Source organism: Lithobates pipiens, unplaced genomic scaffold (assembly GCF_037356315.1).
Source record: "Lithobates pipiens isolate NorthernLeopardFrog02 unplaced genomic scaffold, aLitPip1_a1.2 Scaffold_3, whole genome shotgun sequence".
In the NCBI taxonomy this organism is placed as follows: Eukaryota; Metazoa; Chordata; class Amphibia; order Anura; family Ranidae; genus Lithobates; species Lithobates pipiens.
Window position 1 is genome coordinate 133,884,426 of NW_027507790.1, and position 26,285 is coordinate 133,910,710.

General features: G+C 42.5%; 1 protein-coding gene across 4 annotated transcripts in view; it reads left to right on the forward strand.

Annotated features, from left to right (window-relative positions):
- Positions 1–26,285, forward strand: part of PJA2 (praja ring finger ubiquitin ligase 2) — a 76,087-nt gene that overhangs the window by 16,326 nt on the left and 33,476 nt on the right. For 2 of the 4 annotated variants that reach the window (XM_077462305.1, XM_077462302.1), the window contains exons 2-3: positions 7,466–7,672; positions 20,974–22,003. In XM_077462305.1, coding sequence (XP_077318431.1) covers positions 7,468–7,672; positions 20,974–22,003 — 1,235 coding nt within the window. In that variant the 5' untranslated portion in view covers positions 7,466–7,467. The remainder of the gene's footprint in view (positions 1–7,465; positions 7,673–20,973; positions 22,004–26,285) is intronic. The other 2 variants (XM_077462303.1, XM_077462306.1) reach the window with 2 other exon arrangements.

A 26,285-nucleotide genomic window follows, 5' to 3' on the forward strand; every position in this document is an offset into this window, starting at 1 on the left:
ATTTTGTAAGATTCGGGCAGTACGTCTGGCCCTAGAATCTTGGACGTTCAGATTACGGGACTGTCCTGTCAGGTTTTAGTCTGACATGGCCACGGCTGTGGCTTGCATCAATCAGGGGGGTACGAGAAGTCATGCAGCCCAAAAAGAGGTGAATAATGTTCTAGCTTAGGCAAGGAATGTTGTGTTCTGCCCATCGGCAATTTTCATTCCAGGAATAGAGAATTGGCAGGCGGACTACTTGTGTCGCCAACAATTATTTCCGGGACCCCGACATCTTCCTAGTGATATGTCAGAGATGGGGTATTCCGGACATGGACCTATTCGCATCCAGATTCAACAACAAAGTCGACAACTTTGTGTAAAAAAACAAGGGATCCCCTAGCAGGCGGAACAGACGCATTAGTATTCCCACGGGATCAGTTTTTTACTGATCTATGCGTTTCCTCCAGTTCTACTTCCGTGCATTCTCCGCAGGAATAAGAGGTGATTCTGGCGGGTCCCAGAAGATTTTTGATTTACCGAGATCATAAAGATGGCAGTAGGAGTCTGCCATTATAGCCAGACCTTCTTGCCTCAAGGTCTGGTATTCCATCCTACCTTATGGACGAAAAATTTAACAGGTTTGACTGTTGAATTCCTGGTTTATAAAGGATCGTGCGTGATCCCCTTCGGTAGTGTCTACTTTGATTAATGCCAGGAAGCCGGCTTCCAGAATAATTTACTATAGAGTCTGGAAGGCATATGTTTCTTGGTGTGGATCCAAGGGTTGGCACCCCAGGAAGTATGTCATAGGCAGGATCCCTGACTTCCTGCAAATGGGATCTGAAATGAAGTTGGCCTTGACTTCTATCAAGGGCCAGATCCCGGCCTTGTCAGTATTTTTTTTCAGTGGCCTCTTGCTTCCAAATCTTGGTGCGTAGCTTATCCCCTTATCAAGGCACCTCTAAATCCTTGGAATTAAAATTTTTTGGTCTTCTTGCCTTTGCTGAATCAGCCATTTAAACCTTTACGAGAAATTCCCTTGGTTCTTTTGACAAGAAAGCTAATCTTTCTGGTTGCCGTTTCTTCTGCTAGAAAAGTATCTGAACTAGCGGCTCTGTCTTGTAAAGAGCCATATGCTGCAGTAGGAGTCCTCTGGCCACCTTTTTGCCCTACTTTTTTGTTGTATCTCCCTCCCTTCAGTGGCCATTGCTATGGGACATCCCACATAGTAACTACTATGGCTCTGTGTCCCCTGATCAAAGAAAAATCCTTTTCTTTGTACATCAGGGGACACAGAGGTCCCTTCCCTTCTTGGTATACACTTGTATTGCTTGGCTACAAAACTGAGGACTCCAAGTAGTGGGTTATATAGGGAATACGCTTCTTGCCAGTGTCCATATCAGTGGCCCTATAACCCACATAGTAACTACTATGGCTCTGTGTCCCCTGATGTACATCAAAGAAAAGGATTTTACAGGTAAGCGGTTATAAAAATCCTGTTTGTTCTTTTGTGTTTTTTTTAAAGGCAAATGATATTACAGGAAACAAAACAAAAGTAAGGTGTGGCTTCTTGTGAATCTTCTCCAAAAGAGGGGGAGATTAAATTTACCAACTGTTTGCACAGACCAGTTCACATATTTCAATCCATGCCTCACGCTTTCTGTATGCATCACAGTAGCTTGGAATGCTGGGATCATATAATTCTGTCCGGTTTTCTACCTACTGGATGAACAGACAAATTTTCAGCCACCTTCAAGCAGCACAAACAGGCAATTCATTGGAATTTAGTGGGTGCTACAGTGCACTACTCTAGCCAACTGCTGGAAGCCATTATTCATTGCTGAGCTGATGTGTCCTTTCCGCGCTGAGACCCTTTTTCTGTCTCCCACACCATCCTGTCCCCTCCCCAATGCGTCTCGATACCGAGAATACAGTGGTGTGAAAAAGTGTTTGCCCCCTTCCTCATTTCCTGTTCCTTTGCATGTTTGTCACACTTAAGTGTTTCGGAACATCAAACCAATTTAAACAATAGTCAAGGACAACACAAGTAAACACAAAATGCAATTTGTAAATGAAGGTGTTTATTATTAAAGGTGAAAAAAAATCCAAACCATCATGGCCCTGTGTGAAAAAGTGATTCCCCACCTTGTTAAAACATACTATAACTGTGGTTGTCCACACCTGAGTTCAATTTCTCTAGCCACACCCAGGCCTGATTATTGCCACACCTGTTCACAATCAAGGCATCACTTAAATAGGAGCTGCTTGACACAGTAAGGTCCACCAGAAGATCCTTAAAAGCTACACATCATGCTGAGACCCAAAGAAATTCAGAAACAATTGAGAAAGAAAGAAAGAAAGTAATTGAGATCTATCAGTCTGGAAAGGGTTATAAAGCCATTTCCAAAGTTTTGGGAATCCAGCGAACCACAGTGAGAGCCATTATCCACAAATGGCGAAGACATGGAACAGTGGTGAACCTTCCCAGGAGTGGCCGGCCGCCCAAAATTACCCCAAGAGCGCAGCGACTACTCATCCAAGAGGTCACAAAAGACCCCACAACAACGTCCAAGGAACTGCAGGCCTCACTTGCCTCAGTTAAGGTCAGCGTTCATGCCTCCACCATCAGGAAAAGACTGGGCAAAAATGGCCTGCATGGCAGAGTTCCATGGAGAAAACCACTGCTGAGCAAAAAGAACATCAAAGCTCGTCTCAATTTCTCCACAACACATCTTGATGATCCCCAAGACTTTTGGGACAACATTCTGTGGACCGATGAGACAAAAGTGGAACTCTTTGGAAGGTGTGTGTCCAAGTATATCTGGCGTAGAAGGAACACTGCATTTCATAAAAAGAACATTATACCAACAGTAAAATATATGGTGGTGGTAGTGTGATGGTCTGGGGCTGTTTTGCTGCTTCAGGACCTGGAAGACTTGCCGTGATAAAAGGAACTATGAATTCTGCTGTCTACCAAGAGATCCTGAAGGAGAATGTCCGATAGAGGTCGACCGATATATCGGCCGGCCGATATATCGGCTGATATTTGCCGTTTTTTAATTAATCGGCATCGGCCGATTGTGCTGGTAAAAAGCCGATATAGAACTGCAGCGGGACTTTGAAATGACTTCTGTATAGAAGTCAGTGTAAGTTGCCATAGAAACGTCTTCCTCCTCTCTGGGCAGGCTGCCAAGAAAAGAACTAAATGATACAATGTTTACATGTGAATGAATGAAGTCATCTCAGTGTGTAGAAGTTCTCAGTTTAACCATTTAAAGACTAAATCTTTTCTGACACTTGTTGCTTACAAGTAAAAATCCAGTATTTTCTGCCAGAAAATCACTTAGACCCCCCAAAAATTATTATAATATATTTTTTTAGCAGAGATCCTAGGGAATAAAATAGCGGTTGTTGCAATATTTTATGTCACACGGCATTTGCACAGAGGTCTTTCAAATGCATTTTTTGGGGGAAAAATACACTATTTAAAAAATAAAAATAAAATAAAAACAGTAAAGTTAGCCCTTTTTTGGACAAAAAAAAAAAAAAAAAGTTTTGACTACCTGTTTTTATTTAATACATAGGTTTTTTTTTTTTTTTATCTAAATCATACATACAAGTAAACTGATTGGAGGTTTGTTTTGTTTAATAAATGTTTAAATGTAAGAAATTTTCTGTATCACTTATGAAGGCTGCTTTCACACTGGAGCGGGCAGGTGTTGATGGTAAAACGCAAGTTTTAGCGGCTCTTTACCATCATTTTAGCGGCGCTATTTGGCTGCTAGTGGGGCACATATAACCCAGCTAGCGGCCAAGGAAGAGGTTAAATGCGCCCATGAAGCACTGCTGCCAAAACGCATTGCATGCGCTTCGGCAGTGGTGCCCATTCATATCAATGGGCAGGAGTGGTGGAGGAGCGGTATACACCACTCCAAACGTGCTGCTTGCAGGACTTTTTTTAAGATCCTGCCAGCGCATCGCCTCAGTGTGAAAGCACTCTGTCTTTCACACAGACTGCAGGGGAGCCATTTTGCAGGCACTTTACAGGCGCTATTTTTAGCCCAAAAGCGCCTGAAAAACGCCCCAGTGGGAAAGGTGTGTTAGATCAAGGGGGATTTAAAAAATAATAATAATATATATATATATAAAAAAAGGAAAAAAATAAAGAAATAAAATAAAATCGGCCTAACATATCGGCCCAAAAAAATCGGCATCATATATCGGCTATCGGCCGCCATGATTTCTAAATATCGGCATCGGCCAGAGAAAAACCCATATCGGTCGACCTCTAATGTCCGACCATCTGTTCGTGTACTCAAGCTGAAACGAACTTGGGTTCTGCAGCAGGACAATGATCCTAAACACACCAGCAAGTCCACCACCGAATGGCTGAAGAAAAACAAAATGAAGACTTTGGAGTGGCCTAGCCAAAGTCCTGACCTGAATCCTATTGCGATGTTGTGGTATGACCTTTAAAAAGGCCGTTCATGCTCGAAAACCCTCTAATGTAACTGAATTAGGACAATTCTGCAAAGATGAGTGGGCCAAAATTCTTCCAGGACGCTGTAAAAGCCTCATTGCACGTTATCGCAAACGCTTGGTTGCAGTTGTTGCTGCTAAGGGTGGCCCAACCAGTTATTGGGTTTAGGGGGCAATCACTTTTTCACACAGGGCCATGATGGTTTGGATTTTTTTTCACCTTTAATAATAAACACCTTCATTTACAAATTGCATTTTGTGTTTACTTGTGTTGTCCTTGACTATTGTTTAAATTGGTTTGATGTTCAGGAACACTAAAGTGTGACAAACATGCAAAGGAACAGGAAATGAGGAAGGGGGCAAACACTTTTTCACACCACTGTATAATGTATCTTCCTCAGGGGAAATTAGACTCATTTAGAATACCAAAGTCAGCTATCTGTTCTAGAGAGCTGCACGATTCTGGATAAAATGAGAATGACAATTTTTTTTTTTTTTTTTTTTTTTGCTTGGAATAAAGATCAAGATGTAACATGTTTCACATTATACAAAAAAAATTGGGTTAACTTTAATGTTTTTTGTGTGTGTAAAATATATAATTTTACACACGCACTCTGGGACAAAAAAGTATTTAGTCAGGCACCAATTGTGCAAGTTCTCGCACTTAAAAGATGAGAGAGGCCTGTAATTGTCATCATAGGTATACCTCAACTATGAGCAACAAAATGTGGAAGCAAATCCAGACAATCACATTGTCTGTCTGATTTATTTTTTTTGCAAATTATGGTGGAAAATTTAAGTATTTGGTCACCTACAAACAAGATTTCTGGCCCTCACAGACCTGTATCATATTTAAGAGGCTCCTCTGTCCTCCACTCATCACCTGTATTAATGGCACTTGTTATCAGTATAAAAGACACCTGTTCACAACCTCAAACAGTCACACTGCAAACTCCACTATTGTGAAGACCAAAGAGCTTTCGAAGGACACCAGAAACAAAATTGTAGACCTGCAATAGGCAAACAGCTTGGTGTGAAGAAATCGACTATGGGAGCAATAATTAGAAAATGGAAGACATACAAGACCATTGATCTTCCTCGATCTGGGGCTCCATGCAAGAGCTCACCCAGTGGGGTCAAAATGATCACAAGAACGGTGAGCAAAAATCCCAGAAACACACTACGCCACCAGGGACTCAGATCCTGCAGTGCCAGACGTGCCCCCCTGCTTAAGACAGTACAGACGGGCCCGTCTGAGGTTTGCTAGAGAGCATTTGGATGATACAGAAGAGGATTGGGAGAATGTTATGGTCCGATAAAACCAAAGTAGAACTGTTTGGTAGAAACACCACTCGTCGTGTTTTGGAGGAGAGATGATGCTGAGTTACAACCAAAGAACACCATACCTACTTTGAAGCATGGGGGTGGCAACATCATGCTTTAGGGCTGTTTCTCTGCAAAGGGAACATGACGACTGATCCGTGTAGATTTTGAATGCAAACCTCCTCCCATCAGCAAGGGCATTGAAGATGAAACGTGGCTGGGTGTTTCAGCATGACGATGATCCCAAACACATCGGCCGGGCAATGAAGGAATGGCTTTGTAAGAAGCATTTCAAAGTCCTGCAGTGGCCTAGCCAGTCTCTAGATCTCAACCCCATAGAAAACCTTTTGGAGGGAGTTGAAAGTCCGTGTTGCCCAGCGACAGCCCCGAAACAACATCCCTGCTCTAGAGGAGATCTGCATGGAGGAATGGGCCAACATGCCAGCAACAGTTTGACAACCTTGTGAAGACTTACAGAAAACGTTTGACCTCTGTCATTGCCAACAAAGGATATATAACAAAGTATTGAGATGAACTTTTGATATTGACAAAATACTTATATTCCACCATAATTTGCAAATTCTTTCAAAAATCAGAGAATGTAATTGTCGTCTGTATGGATTTGTTTCCACATTTTGTCTCATAGTTGAGGTATACCTATGATAATTACAGGCTTCTCCTCCTTTTTTTTTTTTTTTTTTTTTTAAGTGGGAGAACTTTTTTGCCCCACTGTATGTGTATATATGTTAAAAAAAAAAAACCTTGGACCGAAGCCCTTCTAGCGCGCCTGTCCACCGCTTAGATGGCTGACGTTAGCCCCCCGTGTTTCTTCTGGGTTTGCAGGCTCCGGAGCCACGATGACGTCACTCATGCGCACAAGGTTCGGCACTGTAAGCCAGCCCTTCAGAGTGCATGCGCCAATGTCATCGGCTCTATGCTATCTGAATATCTCCTACACTGTACAAGTTTAGGAGATATTCACAGTACCTACAGGTAAGCCTTGTTATAGGCTTACCTGTACATACAAGTGGTGTAACAGTTTACAACTACTTTGATCACTGTCTGCATCCATCTTGAAGATTTACTCTTTTGTTTTAGTGACCTCTGTCACGAACACCTGAAAGTGAGGAGGATATTCAAAATGAGCTGTCGCCAGAGCAAGAATAAAGGGATATAATTGAGACACTTGTTCTGTTGACAACGCTTTAGGAAGGGTACTATCTGAAGAAATTTCCTCTCTGCTAAATGAGGGGAAATCGTCACAATTTCCACTAAAATATTTTTGCCATTTTCTATTTCATCTAAATTTTAAACAAAAACGTTTTGGCTTTAGCTATACTTTAAGACATCTATGGAATTCCTAGCCTGATATATATTTAAAAAAACAAGAAATGATCGCTTAGATTCACACCTGCCTTGAAAATGTAAATGTAATTTGTGATGCTGAAAGCAGAGGGAAAAAGTAAGGTACATGACACAGGCTCCAGGAAGAATTTTCTTACTGACTCACTATGGATTGAGTTACTTACTACTTGCTCAGAACATGGATTAAGGTAAATTGAGTGAAGACGACCATAAACACATCCGCTGTTTTACTGGATATCATTATTGGCTAGCTGAATGACTTTTGTTGCTTTTACTTGTTTGGAATTGCAATTTAATTATGATTATTTTATTGCAGGAATGGGTCAGGAAGCTGGTAAGACTGCCTGGCCTAAACCTTCTGGGGGATATCAGACGCTCACTGGGAGGAGATATGGAAGAAGACACGCATATATTAGTTTCCGACCCTCTCTAGAGAGTCCTAACAGATCTTCAGCTCGGCAGAAGAGTGAGAGTGAAGGTGAAGGCCTGGAATTGGGCAGTGTGCAGAAGGAAAACAATTTAAGTGTGTGATATGTTATTCTTCTTATGAATGTAACATATTTATTGCTACAATGAATATGGGGAAGCATAAGAGAGCAGCCTTTGCCAAGAAAAAAAAAAAAAACATTTTTCAATACATGTGGAAAAGGGAAAAGTTCCTCTATATGGAAGTAATGGCAAGGTGTGCAATGAGTGTGTCCTTATCAGCTCCTTTAGGGAGGCTGGAAGGCTTTGCAGTACATCTGTTACCCCAGGAATCAAGTGACTGCATGGCTAACGTCAAAGATTAGTTCATTCCCGGTTTTAAAGGCAGTGAGTCAGAAAGAGCCCAAGCTAATAAACATTCTCATGGTAGAAGAGTTCCTCTTTTTGAAAGTGGAAAAATAGTGGAAAAAATAATTTGTGTGAAAACTAGTACTCATGTTCTACTTCATAATTTCTTATGTCTACATATCAAAAGAGAAAAATGTGTATTTTTGGTGGTGTCACTTCTTTTGAAGGCTTTTTTTATTTAAGATTGGAGAAATATTGTAGTGGTAAAAGAGGAGATTAAGGGGTGGATATGGTCACTAAATACAGGTACTCCTCACTTACCGACCAGGATCCGTTCCAGTGACCATGTCAGTGTTGAGAAACTTCAGTGCTGAGCTCAGCCTGGGCATCGTCTAATACGTCATCCTGACAGTGTGACGGGCAGCGTCATTATATAGCTGGACGTGACGCTGTGTGTGGGGGAGGGGGGGGGCATTCGCTACAGTATGTGCTACACAGATTAGTCCTGACAATTTAAGAAGGTGCTCTAACAACAACTCGTTAGGTGTATAAAATACAAATACAAGATCAAAGAGCTGTCAAAGGATGTCGGGGACAAGACTGTGTAGACCTGCACACGGGCTGGAATGGGCTACAAGACCATCAGCAAGAAACTTGGTGAGGAGACAACCGTTGGAGCAATTATCCGAAAATGGAACTAATACAAAATAACCATCAATAGCCCTCGGTCTGGAGCTCCATGCAAGATTTCGCCTCGTGGGGTAAGGATGATCATGAGAAAGTGAGGGATCAGACCAGAACTACACGAGAGGCGCTTGTGAATGATCTCAAGGCAGTTGGGACTACAGTCACCAAACAAACCATTAGTAACCCAATATGCCACCATGGATTGAAATCCTCCAGTGCCCGCAAGGTCCCCCTCAAGAAGGCACATGTACAGGCCCATCTGAAGTTTGCTAATGAACATCTAAATGAATGGGAGAAAGTGCTGTGGAAGTGGAAACATTATACTTTGGAGCTGTTTTTCTGCTAAAGGTACAGGCAGACTTTGCCGCATGGAGGGGCCATGTATTGTAAAATCTTGGATGAGAAACTTCTTCCTTCAGCCAGAACACGGAAGATGGGTCTTCCAGCATAACAATGACTGAAAACATACCTCTAAGGCAACAAAGGCGTGCCTTAGGAAGAAGCATATTAAGGTCATGGTGTGGCCTAGCCAGTTTCTAGACCTTAAAGGAGTTGAAGTCTTGATTTTTCACCTTAATGCATTCTGCCCCCTTTACCTGAACCCAATCTTTCCAGCACTGAGACAGAGCCCAGCAGCTCCAGCCGCTGTCTCAGGACCTCTTTGGATAGATTGATGGCAGCAGGAGTTATTGGCTCCCACTGCTGTCAGTCAAATCCAGTGACACGGGCGGTGGGGCCGAGTCCTGCTGCTGCTCAATTAACACACAGCAGGACTGGAGTGTCCCCACACAATGCGGCTCACCATGGGGGCACTTGATGAGGAGTAGGCAGCCCTGCCAGGAGGCCCCAGAAGAGAAGGATCGGGGCTGCTCTGTGCAAAACCCTTGCATAGAGGTAAATATAACATGTTTTTTTTTTTTTTTTCTGGATTCTTGGTTGATATTATGTTTTTATCATTTAAAATATACCTATGATAAATTATACACCCTCCATTTCTTTGTAAGTGGGCAAACTAACAATCTGTAGGGGATCTGATGAGTTTTTTTTTTTTTTTGGTCACTCTATGTACCCCTTTTTAGAAAAAGCCAATATTTACAAAGTATGGCTTTTTGTTAACCCTTTGGCATTTGTGCATTATTGGCAGTATACCATGTGTAAAAATAAATTAAATAACATTGCATTAAAGTAAAATATTTTTTCTTTTTCTATGATTTATTGGTTAATTTGTAAACAGTTGTGCTTTTCAGTGGGGCAAGGGCTTCCCATGGGCTGCAACACGGTGAAGAAAGTATGATAAATTGTACTTTAACAAGCAGTACCCCCATAAACCCTTGAGTAGAAATCTGTGGGGGACAAGTATCTCTGGTTGAGATTTTAGATGAACAAGAGCACCTTCCTGCTCATTGAGATCAAGCAAACTGTGTTATTGCTCTTCAGGGAGAAAGCTTATAAGCATTAATCTAATTCATTTCTTGTACGCTGCTTCCAAAAAATCTGTACTGGGATCTAATTATCATTTGATAGATTGTAAAGTAATTCTTCAAATGCATCTTCTTTTTTTTTTTTTGTGTTTAATCGTGATCTGTGAATGACTGACTGAATATTTGTTTAGAAGACTTAGCTGAGCTAATACAACCCCCCAATTTCAAATAACTTTGAGGCATGTTGCTGCCTTCGATTTTCAAAATTGCATTATTTTTTTTTCTTAAAATTGTGAATTTTCTTCACTTTTGTTGGGGGGGGGGGGGGTGGGGGGGACATTATTCTCTGAGTGATCTATGTACATTGCAGAGATTTTAACACATTGCTGTAGATTCTTACCTTTTTGTTCTTAACCACTTCAGGACCGCCGTATTGCCAATGTACGTCAGCACAATGGCACAGGCAGGCACAATCACGTACATCTACGTGATTGCCTTCCAGCGGGTGGGGGGTCCGGTCGGACCCCCTCCCGCTGGTTACGGCGGTCCGATTCGGTCCAGGAGCGCTCCGTGATGAGGGGATGGCCGTTGGTTTTCGGCCACCCCCTCTGGATCGCTCCTGGCCAATGAGAAGCTTCCTCCCCTGTGTATTGTTTACACAGGAAGGAGGAAGTGATGTCATTCTCCTCGGGGCGGTCTTTTTGACCGGACTACGAGGAGAAGAGTAAAAGTAAGTGTGCACCAACACTACACTGACATGTAGGTACACACAGGCACACAAACCCCCCCGATCGCCCCCCGCCCCCCCTCCCCCCCCAGTCAGTGTCACTGATTGCATTGATCATTTCTTTACTGATCAATGCATTCAGTGTCAGTTGTGACAGTAAAAACTGTCAGGACAGTTAGTGTTAGGTCCAGGGTAGCCCCCTATCACCCCCCAATAAAGATTTAACCCCCTGATTGCCCCTAGAGTTAACCCTTTCACCCCCTTTTGCCAGTGTCACTAAGCGATCATTTTTCTGATCGCTGCATGTGTCGCTAGGTAGCTAGTTATTTTTTTAGGTTCACCGCCAGGTTTTTATATCGCTAGGTACCCCGATATACTACCCAATAATGGTTTTAACCCCCTGATTTCCGCTAGTTAACCCTTTCACCCCCTTTTGCCAGTGTCACTAAGCGATAATTTTTCTGAACGCTGCATCAGTGTCGCTAGTGTCGCTAGGTAGCTAGTTATTTTTTTAGGTTCACCGCCAGGTTTTTATAGCGCTAGGTACCCCGATATACTACCCAATAATGGTTTTAACCCCCTGATTGCTGCTAGTTAACCCTTTCACCCCCTTTCACCAGCGATCACAGTATAAGTGTCACTGGTGACGCTGGTTAGCCAGTTAGTTATTTAGGTTCCCCGTCAGGTTTTTATATAGCGCCGGGGACCCCCATATACTACCTAATAAAAATTTGAACCCCCTGATTGCTCCTAGTTAACCCTTTCACCACTGATCACCGTATAAGTGTTACGGGTGACTCTGGTTAGTTTGTTTTTTATAGCATCAGGGCACCCACCATTTATTACCCAATAAAGGTTTAACCCCCTGATCACCCGGCGGGTGATATCAACTAGGTTTTAGGGTCAGGGTCTGCGTCGCCCCAGGCAGCGCTAGGTTAGTGCCAGTACCGCTAACACCCACACACAAAGCATACACCTCCCGTAGTGGTATAGAATCTGAACAGATCAATATCTGATCTGATCAGATCTATACTAGCGTCCCCAGCAGTTTAGGGTTCCAAAAAAACGCATTGTTAGCGGGATCAGCCCAAATACCTGCTGGCACCTGCGTTTTGCCCCTCTGCCCAGCCCACCCAAGTGCAGTATCGATCGATCACTGTCACTTACAAAACACTAAACGCATAACTGCAGCGATCGCAGAGTCAGGCCTGATCCCTGCCATCGCTAACAGGTTTTTTGGTAGCATTTTATATTCAAATCCGGAAGGCAGTGCTTGGTTTTCGGGGTCCCGTACGTGGCTAGGCTCCCAAAAAGTCCCCCACATGTGGTATCCCCGTACTCGGAAGAAGCAGCAGAATTTATTTTGGGGTGTAATTTGACTTCTGCCCATAGCATGTGTGAGCAATATATCATTTAGTGACAACTTTGTGCAAAAAAAAAAAAAGTTTGTAATATTCCCGCAACTTTTGGCAAAATATAAAATATTCCATGGACTCAACATGCCTCTCAGTAAATAGCTTGGGGTGTCTACTTTCCAAAATGGGGTCATTTGGGGGGGTTTTGTGCTATTTTGGCATTTTATGGACTTCGAAACTGTGATAGGTAGTGAGGAGTTAAATCAAAAATTTGCACCCTTAGAAATCCTGAAGGTGGTGATTGGTTTTCGGGGTGCCGTGCGCGACTAGACTCCCAAAAAGTCCCACACATGTGGTATCCCCGTACTCAGGAGAAGCAGCAGAATGTATTTTGGGGTGTCATTTCACATATGCCCATAGCATGTGTGAGCAATATATCATTTAGTGACAACTTGGTGCCAAAAAAAAAAAAGTTTGTAATATTCCCGCAACTTGTGGCAAAATATAAAATATTCCATGGACTCAACATGCCTCTCAGTAAATGGCTTGGGGTGTCTACTTTCCAAAATGGGGTCATTTTGGGGGGTTTTGTGCTATTTTGGCATTTTATGGCCTTCGACACTGTGATAGGTAGTGAGGAGTTAAATCAAAAATTTGCACCCTTAGAAATCCTGAAGGTGGTGATTGGTTTTCGGGGTGCCGTGCGCGACTAGACTCCCAAAAAGTCCCACACATGTGGTATCCCCATACTCGGGAGAAGTAGCGGAATATATTTTGGGGTGCAATTCCACATATAACCATGGCATGTGTGAGCAATATATCATTTAGTGACAACTTTTTGTAAAAAAATTTTTTTATTTTTTTTTGTCATTATTCAATCCCTTAGGACAAAAAAAATAAATATTCAATGGGCTCAACATACCCATCAGCAATTTCCTTGGGGTGTCTACTTTCCAAAATGGGGTCATTTGGGGGGGATTTGTACTGCCCTGCCATTTTAGCACCTCAAGAAATGAGATCGGCAGTCATAAATTAAAAGCTGTGTAAATTCCAGAAAATGTACTCTAGTTTGTAGACGCTATAACTTTTGCGCAAACCAAAAAATATACGCTTATTGACATTTTTTTTACTAAAGACATGTGGCTGAATAAATTTTGCCCTCAATGTATGACTAAAATTTAGTTTATTCGATTTTTCTTATAACAAAAAGAAGAAAATATCTTTTTTTTTCAAAATTTTCGCTCTTTTTCCATTTATATCGCAAAAAAAAAAAAATCGCAGAGGCGATCAAATACCATCAAAAGAAAGCTCTATTTGTGGGAAGAAAAGGACGCAAATTTCGTTTGGGTGCAATATTGCATGACCGCGCAATTACCAGTTAAAGCAGCGCAGTGCGAAATTGCAAAAAGACCTCTGGTCCTTAAGGTATTTATTGGTCCGGAGCTGAAGTGGTTAAGATAGAGCTGTTTGTTGGCCTGTGTCCATGTGCAAAGTGAATGAATGGTAGCAGTCTCATAATTATCAGTCAGCTGCTGCAGGATTTGTATACTTTTTTTTTTTTAAGAGATTACCCTTGGCAGTATCTCACCAAAAATTACAATTACAATAAAACTATCTTTCTGGGGGGGAGAATTACAGAGCTGCAGATTGAAAAGGAAAGGTGTTTTTTTTTTTTTTTTTAAGATTCAGTTAAAATATAACGTGTGTGTGTGTGTGTGTGTATATGTGTATATATGTGTGTGTATATGTATATATGTGTGTATATATGTATATATGTGTGTGTATATGTATATATGTGTGTATATATGTATATGTGTGTGTGTGTGTGTGTGTGTGTGTGTGTGTATATATATATATATATATATATATATATATATATATGTATGTGTATATATATATATATATATATATGTGTATGTATGTGTGTGTGTATATATATATATATATATATATATATATATATATATATATATATATATATATATATATATAATATAAAAAATTCTCATACATACTCCCATGTAAGTGGAGTTGCCCTTTTAAACATTTTGTTTTCTGCTGTTGTAAATAAAATATGGCTTAACCCACCTCCCGTCAACACTTCCCAGCCCTTTAAGAGGTTCTAAATGGCGGAAGGTGGAGATGAACATTCAGATCACTTAATCGGATAGCTCCCAATCTCAAGTATGCATCGGGAGCTTTCCAGTACCCACCGTTTACTGTACTGGGAGCATGCTGTCTGCATGGTAATTTTATTTACACAGGGCCGTCTAAATGTGTTCGGCCGGTGAAAAGTGAGATTTGGAAATTGTCGCATGGATTTTATACACCCTCCAACTTTTTTGAAATTTGGGTTGTGCATATGTTCATTTATAGTGAATAGAACTGATAACATAAAATGGAGAACAGACTTATTGTCCATAGCAATGAAGGTTTCTGTAAAATAATAAAACTTGATTTGGTTACTAATGGTAGTAACTCAAATTTGCTAAAAACTGAGGTGTGCCTGATCTGGGTATCTCTGCGTAGAAACCATTTAGCTTTCACTGTCTTTTGACAAGGCTTAATTTTAACAAATTGAAGTTAAAAGCTGATTGGCTACCATGCAGAGCTGCACTAGATTTGGCACTCCCCGGTTTTAGTAAATCCACCCCAGTGTGTGTGGTGTTGTGATTTGTTGTCTGGTTGACAAGTTGATCGCCGTAACCACTTGCAGACCAGGACATTTTCCTCCCTTAATGACCAGGCCACTTTTGGCGCTACGGCACTGCATCACTGCCCTGCATGTGTGTCTGCATATGTGTATATAATAAAATTATATATATATATATATATATATATATATATATATATATATATATATACATATATACATTTTTTTTTTTTCTCTCATAATATACAATGTGCGACAGTCATATTGAAAGTGGATGTTATTAAAAAATTCCCTTTTTTTTTTTTTTCCCCAATCTGCAGCTCTGTAATATGCAATACCTGGAGGTGTTCTGTACACTGATGGTGTACTGTACGCCCCCCCAAAAAACATAATTTCCTGCTTGTGTGATTTGGCTCACTGTTTTTTTCCCAGAACTCTGCACTAAGGTACAAGTTGGATTTTTGGCATCCCCTGCAACAAAAATGTAATTTTTGGTAACATACATCAGGAAATCGCGTCTAAAGGGAAGCACACCCTGCAATTTTCCTCATTACAGCCCTGCAGGTGCAGCAGCTGGTTGATAATTATGAAACCACTCCCATTAGCCTCAATTAGTACATGGGCACAAAGAAACACTGATCTCTTCAGAATAACAAAAGGTAGGGATCTGCTACGTTTAAAAATCCTTGTATTGTACATGGATAACCCAAAGGGTGTGTGCGTGTGTTTGTTTTTTAGTTTTTGATTGCATTGGGAACAGTTACATTTGTCAGGTTTGTTATTTCTGTCTTTGACCTTTTGTTGGGGAAAGCTGCTTAATCACCTGTGCCTGTGACACCCGTAGAAGATATTGAGCATGTGGTTGACACTAATAGGAAGGTCCTTTGTCAGAAGTTGTAACACTTTCCTACTACTTCTTCCTTTTTTCTTTTTTTGATGAACGAGTGGAGTGGTTTTAAATTTCTTCCTATTCTAAGAGGAACTGAGGGGAAATTGCCCCAGTAGGGACCTTGATGACAAGACTTGACAGGCTAAACCATTCTCCACTTAGTCGTGTAGAAAAAAAACAGCCTGCCAATGCTCTTCCCAAAATTGATTCCCTTTATGGTCATTCTGACTCTGGCTTCTGTAGGTTAGTGACCCAAAATAAGCGTTTGGATCAGTAGATGACTTCAATCTGGTGGTTGCATGCCTGTTTTCTGTCAGTGGCTCAGAAAATAACAAGCCCGATCTGCATTCTCTGAGGGGGTCCTTTTTAACTATACTATTTGTTAGCTTTAAGTTCCTGGAAAACCTAGGTACAGGATGGGTATCGATCGCATTCCAGGTGTGGTGAAACAAATCTCATCATACCCCTGCTTGTGGGAGTCATGCCTGTTGATTGCTGGAGACCTGCAATACCTCATGGGATTTGTAGAGTCACAACTAGAGTGCCAAGGTTGGCTGCCCTGCCCTAGGTCTTATAACGTGAAGAAAGAAACACGGTGCACTAGTCACATTTCACCTTTTCAGCAACTTCATAAAGATTTTGTTTGCCTTGAATAAAATCCCTAGGGTCTAAAGGTGAAACGCTTAGGCCAGTTTCAAATCTATGCACGCATGTTAGAATGCATGTTGGTCACATTTATGCATATGGGTGTTTTATTTTATTGGGCAACAACCTATAAATGTGAAACAAAACATGTTGCTGGTGTTAGAGGGGGAGAGAGTTGGGTAAATGTTAGTTGTTTGGATGCTCATTAACAGCCTGCAGAAATTGAATGCTGTTCCATGTGTGTTAATATGTGCGCATCAGTTGACAGTGGGTTGTTGGTGTACATTTACTAAACAAGACTGTGGAGACACCAAAACACTAAGTAAACTGTTACATTGATTCTAATATTGGGAAAAGTCAGGCTGGGACCCCCTTTACACCTCCACCTAGCTTGAGGTAAAGCTGAACTCCAGACAGTCAACCCATAGTAAGGAAGAATATTTTAGAAAGTGGTTAAGTCCAACAAGGCGCATGCCACCTCTTGGACTTATCGCTTTTATTTTTATTTACAGCAGACAATTTTGTGGAGTACAGCTATCCCTATACTCCCAGCACTTTAAAAGAGATGCTGCTTTCTTACACAGCAGTGGCTCTGTCTGCCCCTCCTCTCCAGTTTCCATTCACAGAAGACTTTGTATTTTATATGAACCCATACACAAAACGCAAGAACTCTGTGACTGGGCATGAGGAAAGGGAAAAGACAGGCAGAGCAGCTGCATTTGCTGGAATGAACACCAGAAGGTCCAGCATTGGAATGCTGGAAGTGAAGCAATAGCTGTGCTCCCAGTACACAGTAATGTAAATTAAAGCGCCATATAAAGCACCTCGTTGGTGTTAACCCATAGTAGTCTGGTACATTTTAAAAAGTGTCTGAATTCCTGGAGTTCAGCTTTAAGTTTGCACGGTTGATTACTATGGGTTTTTTATATCCTGAGGCACCCTAAACTTTGTGCAAGGTCCAGTTTAATCTCTAGCATCCTTCAAGGTGCCTGTCTATAAGTTTCAAACAAGGTCTGCTGCTTATTAACTATGCTTACCCATACCCAACTGCAGCAAAGAATAAAAAAACAAAAACAAAAAAAACACTGTAGAATCAAAGTTAACATACAATGCATTTGGAAAGTATTCAGTGCTTCAGTTTTTCCACATTTTTTGTTATTTTAGCCTTACTCCAAAACGGATTAAATTTATTTACTTCAACATTTACCAACAATACCCCATAATGACAACAAGAAAGAAGTTTGTTTTGAAATCTTTGCAAAAAAAAAAAAATCACATGTACATAAGTATTCACAGTCTTTGCCATGACACTTAAAATTAAGCTCAGGTGCATCCTGTTTCCACTGATCATCCTTGAGATGTTTTTACAACTTGATTGGAGGCCACCTGTGGTAAATTCAGTTGATTGGAGATGGTTTGGAAGGTCCCACAGTTAACAGCCCATGTCAGAGCACAAACCAAGCATGAAGTCCAAGGAATTGTCTGACCTCCAAAATAGGATTTTATCGTGACACTGAACTGGGGAAGGGTACAAAAACATTTCTGTGCCCAATGAGCACAGTGACCTCCATCATTCCTAAATAGAAGTTTGAAACCACCAGAACTCTTCCAAGAGCATGCTGTCTGACCAAACTGAGCGATCAGGGAAGAAGGGCCTTGGTCTGGGAGGTGACCAAGATCCAGATGGTCACTCAGAGCTCCAGCGTTTTCTCTGGAGAGGCGAACCTTCCAGAAGAACAACAATCTCTCCAGCTAGCCACCAGACGGAAGATGCTCCTTCGTAAAAGGCACATGACAGCCCGCCTGGAGTTTGCCAAAAGGCAGGGATTCTCAGACCATGAGAAACAAAATTCTCCGGTCTGATGAAACAGATTGAACTCTTTGGCCTGAATGGCAAGCATCATTTCTGGAGGAAACCAGGCACCACTCATCACCTAGCCAATAACATTCCTGCAGTGAAGCGTGGTGGCAGCATCCTGCTGTTGATGTTTTCAAGTGGCAGGGGTAGTCGGGATCAAGGGAAAGATGAATGCAGCATTGTACAGAGACCCATTTGATGAAACCCTGCTCTAGAGAGCTCCTGGGCAAAGGTTTATCTTCCAACAGGACAACGACCCTGAGCACACAGCCAAGATAACAAAGGAGTGGATATGGGACAACTCTGTGAATGTCCTTGAGTAGCCCAGACTTGAACCCAAATGAACATCTCTGGAGAGATCTGAAAATGGCTGTTCAACAACACTCCCCATCCCACCTGATGGAGTCGGAGAGGTCCTGCAAAGAAGAATGAGAGCAACTGCCAAAAAAAATAGGTGTGCCAAGTGTGTAGGTAGCATCATACTCAAAGTCTTGAGGCTGTAATTGGTGCCAAAGTATTGAGCAAAAGCTATGAATACTTGTGTATATGTGAAAGAGATATGGTAGGTATATGAATAAGCCCTTCCTCCTTCTGACTGGACGTCCTCTCAGTAGGTGCAGCAGCACGATCTGTCACCAGTTGCGTCCACTGGATACAGCTGTTGATTTAGCGCCTGTATCCAAACTATGGCCCTCTAGTTGTGGTGGAGCTACACGTCCCATGAGGCATTGTAAAACTGACATTCACAGACATGACTAGGCATGATGGGAATTGTAGCTCCCGAACTGGAGGGCCATAGTTTGGAGTCCCCTGGTGTACCGGCTCACTGCTGGTACCATGTGACCTCTGTGACCAATGACAGCAGCTCACATATCCGTTTGTAAACAATGGATGGCTTCCTTTCATGCCATCGATTGTGTACAATTGTGTTGCTAGCTGTGATTGGTCAATCACAGCCCATCTGTACCATGTGGTTAGCTCTAGCTAATCACCACAAAACAAACTAAATCAGTTTTGTTCAGCAAAATGCCTGCTATAAGCAATCAATGTTCCTGATCACTTCTCCAGAGTAGTAAAATGTTTAATATACACTGATTTGGGTTGTTTTCCTAATGTAGCAGAATACATTTTGGCCTAAATCTGAACAATTATTTTCTAATTTTTATAACCGAAACAAAGTCTGTATATGCAGTAAAGCATACTTATACTCATTGTGGAACATAAGGGGTTAATCGTCAGTATTCTGTATAAAGGCTGTGTCATCTTTTTCTCTTTGATCCTCCTTTTCTTTAACTGACTCCAACCCATCTACTGGTAGAACAGAGCATTGAGTCAGGCTGCACATGCTCAGTTTGTATATTGCTAGAGAGTGCATGTGATCAGTACAGGGCTAATCGACACTGTCCAGACAGCAGGTCAGGGGAAATAAAAATGCCTCCTCCTCCTTACAAGTTTTAAGCAGACACTGATACAAGTCGCAAGAATGCTCCAACTGCTGATGTAAAAAGGTATTTAGCAGTTTATATTTACTAAAACTATTGCATTTCCACATTCTGTGTACTGTGAGAGACCAGGTATAGGGAATGCAGGGTCCTTGGTTTAGTAACACTTTAACTGTAGGAACAAAATACACAGGCCTTCCATTATTGGGGCAAGATCTGCTTTGGTATGTTTAGATTTAGAGATTTAGCACAGATTTGCCAAAGAATAGCTAAATATTATGATAATTTTCTGTTAGAAGTATTTCATTGTTCCAAAGTAATATATAATACCGTATATACTCGAGTATAGGCCGACCCGAATATAAGCCGAGGCCCCCAATTTACCCCCCAAAAAACTGGCAAACTTATTGACTCGTGTATAAGCCGAGGGTGAGACATGCCTGTCCATCCCTGTGTGTGTGTCCGTCCATCCCTGTGTGTCCGTCCATCCCTGTGTGTCCGTCCATCCCTGTGTGTCCGTCCATCCATCCCTGTGTGTGTGTGTGTGTCCATCCATCCATCCCTGTGTGTGTGTGTCTCCATCCATCCATCCATCCATCCCTGTGTGTGTGTGTCTCCATCCATCCATCCATCCCTGTGTGTGTGTGTCTCCATCCATCCATCCATCCCTGTGTGTGTGTGTCTCCATCCATCCATCCATCCCTGTGTGTGTGTGTGTGTGTGTGTGTGTGTGTGTGTGTGTGTGTGTGTGTGTCCAGCCTACCTTTGTCCCGAGCCTCCGTCCCGTGCCTTGCCTCCTTGCCTCCGTCCCGTGCCGTGCCTTGCCTCCTTGCCTCCGTCCCGTGTCGTGCCTTGCCTTGCCCCCGTCCCGTCCCGTGCCGTGCCGTGCCTTGCCTTGCCTCCGTCCCGTGCCCTCTTCGTCGGCGGCCATTGTAAAGTTCAAAAGCTGCGCCGCCGCCTTCGCCTGTGATAGGCGGAACACTGAATTTCCCAGCAGCCTGTGTTCCGCCTATCACAGACGTCGTATCATCCTCGTCCGTAGTACGAGGATGATACGATGTCCGTGATAGGCGGAACACAGGCTGCTGGGAAATTCAGTGTTCCGCCTATCACAGGCGAAGGCGGAGCCGGAGGCGCGGCTTTTGAATAGAATGGCCGCTGTCTGTCTGCTCGACACGCTGATCGAGCGGGCAGACAGCGATGACTCGAGTATAAGCCGAGGGGGGCACTTTCAGCCTCAAAAAAGAGGCTGAAAATCTCGGCTTATACTCGAGTATATACGGTATTTGGATCGTTTTTGTATTTTTAACATTTATTGCTGTTAACTGTTTTTAGCAGGTTTTCCAATGTAAATTTTTTTTTTTCATTTTTAGCTTCCAGTGAAAGCCATGATTCGTCACTTTCCAGCATGTGTAGCGCTTTGTCGACTGATTTGCAAGAAGGGAGCAAAACACTGAATACTAATGCTGGTTTGTCTCTGTTTACTGACTCTGAGGAACATGCTTTGCCCCCCTTGCCAATGTCTGAACATGCTAGAGGCTGGCAGAAATTAAATAACAGTGACCTCGAGGAAAGCTCTAAAACTTTCATGCATGCTCCAGTGGATCACCCACACCACGCTCATCAAAATGATGTCTGTTTTGTTACTATAGACTCGTTTGAGCCAGACAGCAGTGATGGAGAAGAAAATGTTAGTCTTTATGAAGATGTTTCTTTAAAAACTGAGGCAGATGGAAACCCACATCTCCTTAGCAATACAATATGTGAACTCCAAAAAGATTCTCCCAATGAAATAATTTCAGACTTCACCAACAATCGCACGTGTGCACAGGACAGTTTATCTCCGGGGCGTATCGCCTCATTATCCCAGCATTCGACCCTGGACCTATACACTGCACCATGGAGTTTTTCTGCTAGCTCTGTATCAGAGGATGAAGGTACGGGTGTTGGAAGTGTAGACCTTTATGAATCCCAACAAAACAAAAGTAAAACTGACTTAATTGGGAAATATAGCCTTGGAATTTGTAATGAAAACAATACAGGAGGTGCTAAAACTGACCCAACAAACGAGCCAGTTGTCCGACCTAAAATTCGAAAAACGCATCCTACAGTTTCTGGAAAGGACCCACTAATAACGGATGAGAATGGAAAGGAAGCCAGGAGCTCTAGAAGAGAAAAGAGGGAATTGCATGCCAATGTACAAAAATGTAGTAAAGCTGAAAAGGTTAACACGGCAGCGGAGCCTGGCTCTGTGTGCGCTGAGGGAGTACAAAAGAAAATCAAGGGTGCTAGCAAGGATACTTTAACTCCATCAGACAGTAAACCATTGGTGGATGACACATTTTGGGATGATTTTGAAGTCTATGGTTTGAAGATGATGGACTCTGCGAAAGAGGAAGACAGGTAGGATTCCTGTTTTTGTCATTTTATTTCTCTAATGCAAGATTTTTTTTATTTTTTTAAGTGCACATGTGTTTGTGGTTTTATTTATTTTTTTCTCGGTTTTTAAAATGCAGATTTGGTATAACTAAAGGTGCGCATGAAATATATTATTAATAAAAAAAAAAAAATACGGCTCCTGGTGCCCCTGAAAAAACCCCTTTTAACCCGAATTCTAGGAAATCGGACGCTTTGTTAAAAGTGCAGGCCCACTATAAATTAAGTCCAATGAGATGCATGAGTGGACTTCTACATTGTGGACTTTATTGTTTTACATTCCGTCAGGTTTACGGCTCTGCTGAGGTCTCACGCTGGGCTGTGAGAGGAGAGGAGCACACACAGAGCAGCTATGCCCGCCCCTCCCCTATGCAGTACAGAAGCCGGTATATTTTTGTGAATGCTCTCACATATATTACAAGGGCTTCTGTGATTGGGCAATAGGAGGGGAGGGTTGGGCATAGCAGCTGCAGCAGCTCTACAGTTGAAGATGCAGAGATCAGAAGGTTCAACATCGGGGTCCCAGAAATAGTGATGTCTGTCTTCAGGGGTTTTTAGTAATCTGTCAGTTGTAAATGGGGATAAGTCCATGAAGTATCTTGTTGGAATTAACTCCAAGTATGCCTTCACTTTTGTAAAAAAAAAAAAAAAACTGACTGAAAATGTTTTCTGTAATGGCCGTTAGTGAACTATCCGTGCTGTTGTATGTTGAAGGGACAAAGTGTATTACTTGTCTGATATGCTGAATAGTGCATGCACAGGCCTGAGGATGAAGAGACCTTTTAAGTATGGAATCATTCAGAAACCAATGTCAAGTTTCACAAAATATTTAAAAATAATTTAACCATATTGCAGGAAGGGCTCGATTACATTTAGGAGCAGTAAAACCCAGTGGTTGAGCTTAGTTTTTACCACCATCAACTGCTCCTTTAGCTGGGAAAGCAGCAGTGGGGGGTGTACACATGCCACAGCAGGAGTTATACCCTCTGTTGCGCTTAGTGGGCACTGCTGCTTGCCAAGTCTGACCTATTTAAGTGAATGGGGCCACACTGTAACCTTCCTGCATCTGTGCACAATGCATGTAGTGGTAGCCCAAGGTTTATGGGGCTAAAACGGGCAATGAGAAGGCGATACAATGCCACCTCACTGCTTCTCAAATGTTCTCTGAAGAGTGACTCTAATGTGGATCACTTTTCAGAAATCACAGCGAGTGGAAAAAAGCTGTGTGTGGTATAATGTTTGATTGATTTTTTTTTTTTTGTGTGCATATCATTTTTCACACTAACAAAAGCTTGAATGTCACAATACTTGTCCGCTATTGGCGTGAGTAGCTGATTGTACAGCATAGCAATTCACCAACTATCGTGTGGAGTTGGAATGTGTTTTGCATTTCCTTTTCTCAAATGTTATTGAACATGGTTAGTGGGAGTTAAAGTTGGATGACTGTTCTAGGATAAGCAACTTCCAGAATGAGCAAAGCTTTTCTAAACCTGAAACTCCATTATTGCCTGTAGGTCTTAAGCATAGTTTTCTTAGCCTGTTATGCAGGGGTTATATTTTATTTGAATATGCTAAACATTAACATATTTTGTTACTAAACAAGTGCTTTCAAATTCTTTGCTTGCCATCTTTTTTGCCATCTTTTGAGTGTATTAGTGCTTGTTCACACTGGGGCGGCTTTAAAGTCGCCCTACACTCATCTGACTCCTCTGAAGCTTCCCCGTACAGCGTGACTTTCAAAACGACTTCTGTATAGACGTCAATGTAAGCTGCTTTGAAGTCGCCCCCCCAAGTAAGTAGTACAGGAACTTGAGTCGCTCCTATTAGATCGGTTCCATTGTACTGAATGGAGCGTGACTTGTCAGGTTGACAATTGTGAACTGGCACTTACTGACTGGAATGTGTAATATTTTTGTTCAGATAAGTTTGAATCTGGGGTGAAAATCGCGTGACAAGGTCTGAGCGATTTTTCAGAATAGATAAGTATAGGCACCCACCGACCCCCACCTTTACCTTCATGCAAGGAATGCTTAGGCTTTAGAACCACTTTATTAGTCCTGTGTTTTTGAAATGGGACTTCACATAATAATAAAATATGTAACTACTGTTGGCACTCCTACAATGGAAGTTTCAACCTGTAGCATTGCACTTCTGCATATAAATGTAGAGAGAAAAATTTTATAGAGGTGTGTTGATTATGATTTTATAAGTTAACTACTTTACCACCTCACACCTCTATGCCCCCCCCCCCCCCCCCCCCCCCCCCCCCCCTATGGCCAAGAGCAATTTTTAAAGTCTTTAACACAAAGTGTTTGTAAAGCTTATTTTTTTGTTCTATTAAAATAATAAACATCTTATACTTGCCTGTTCTGTGCCGTGGGTTTGTACAGTGTGGCCTGAACCTCCTTTTCGGACATATCCCGCCAGCACTTTCGGCTCCTCTTCTGTGTGTGCCACCATAACAAGCCACTTGTTATGCGGGTGCACATGCAGGCTCATTCTTGAGCCAGGCTGTGTGCATCCATAGACATGCACAGCTCAGCTCCCCACTCCACTCCGGCTTTGACTGACAGCAGCAGAAGCCAATTGCTCCTGCTGTTGCCAAGTCTTCTATGTGAAAAGAGAGGAGAAGAGTTGCTGCAGACAGGCACAGCACTGGATCATGAGAGGGCTTGGGGAGGACAGCTATTGAAAGGTGTGTGTGTGTGTGTGTGTATAATATATAGATATCTCATCATTTAGAGCCAAGAATTTGGGGGGGGGGGTCACACCAACAGTGCAGGAGGGCTGTTCTACACACACCCCGTGTATTGTGTTTTTTGGGCCATGTGTAGCATGTCCAGAATCCTGAACTAGGTAAAGTGATACTAAAGTTTTGTGTTATTTTTAGGTAAAAAACAGTTTAAACTTCCTTCCTATGTGCAGTGATTTTTGCACAGAGTAGTCCAGATCCTCCGCTTCTCAGGTCCCACTTCAGCTCTCCTGCCCCCACCCCCCATTGTGTCGGCCAGTGAAAGAGTCTCGTGCTGGATAGAGATGGGCTCGGGTAAGTATGAGGGGGGTGTGTGTTTTGTGTGTGTGCATGTGTGTTTGTTTGTAGAAAGCCTTTACCACCACTTTAACTTTTAACTACGTTAACAGAGTGCAATATTTGATAGTTATTTACTAAACCGGGGTTTCCATCATAGTGGCAAAAAATGCAACTTTATTGATGGTAACTAAAGATGTCTGAATCTAACAATTAGACACAGCCTAAGTTGATGCAATTAAGGACGTTGGTGGCCATAAAATGAATAGAACAGTACTTCTTTGGTTGCCAGTATCTATCCAGTGCTCACCTGCAGTCTTGTCAGCCATAGAATAAATGGAGCTGGTCATTTATTCAGGAAGGAATCAATGTTCTTGCAGTCCATTTAAGAACTACAAGCTCTGTGCCACAGTGGCAAAGGGGACTTGCAGTTTGTTCATTCACAAATCCCTGTGAATGAATGACGCAGCTGCTCCGCTCATAAAGCTGTGGCAATTTTGAAATGTGGCTACGGGTTTAGGAACTCTCACCTGCTGCCACAGGGGGGGGGGGGGGGGGGGTTTTGGAACATATTCCATCTAAAATACAGGAATAATATGATTACATTATAACCCAGGGCAACCTTCTTCTTCCCTTTTTTATAAGGTAAATGCTGTAAACTAGACTAAGGGTCCTTTCACACGGGGCGGATCAGTTCTGATCCGCCCCGTGGATGTCCGTTTGCTCAGCGGGGATCACTCCGCCGATCCCCGCTGAGCAGGGAGATGACAGGTCTGTCTCCGCACACTGTGCAGGACGGACCTGTCACAGCGCCGCTCTCCCCTATGGGAGATCGGATGACGACGGACCGCAGTGCCCGTCGTCATCCGATCCGATCCGCAGACGGATGGAAAAATAGCTTTTTCCTCCGTCACACTTTTTCGGATCGGAGCGGGTCGGATGTCAGCGGACATGTCACCGCTGACATCCGACGCTCCATAGAGCTCTATGGAGCACCCGTTCAGGTCCGCCTGAAAAACTGACAGGCGGGCCTGAACGGGACGTTAGTGTGAAAGGGGCCTAATGGTAACATCCTGCACACTCATGCCTTAAATCCGCCCCAATTCCTGTACCTTCAGTCCTCAAATTGGCCTCAATTTTTGCACCTTCACACCTCAGATCCCTGTACCCCCCCCCGTGCTTCTGTCCCACCTCTGTAACCCTGCTCATCTTTTCCACCAA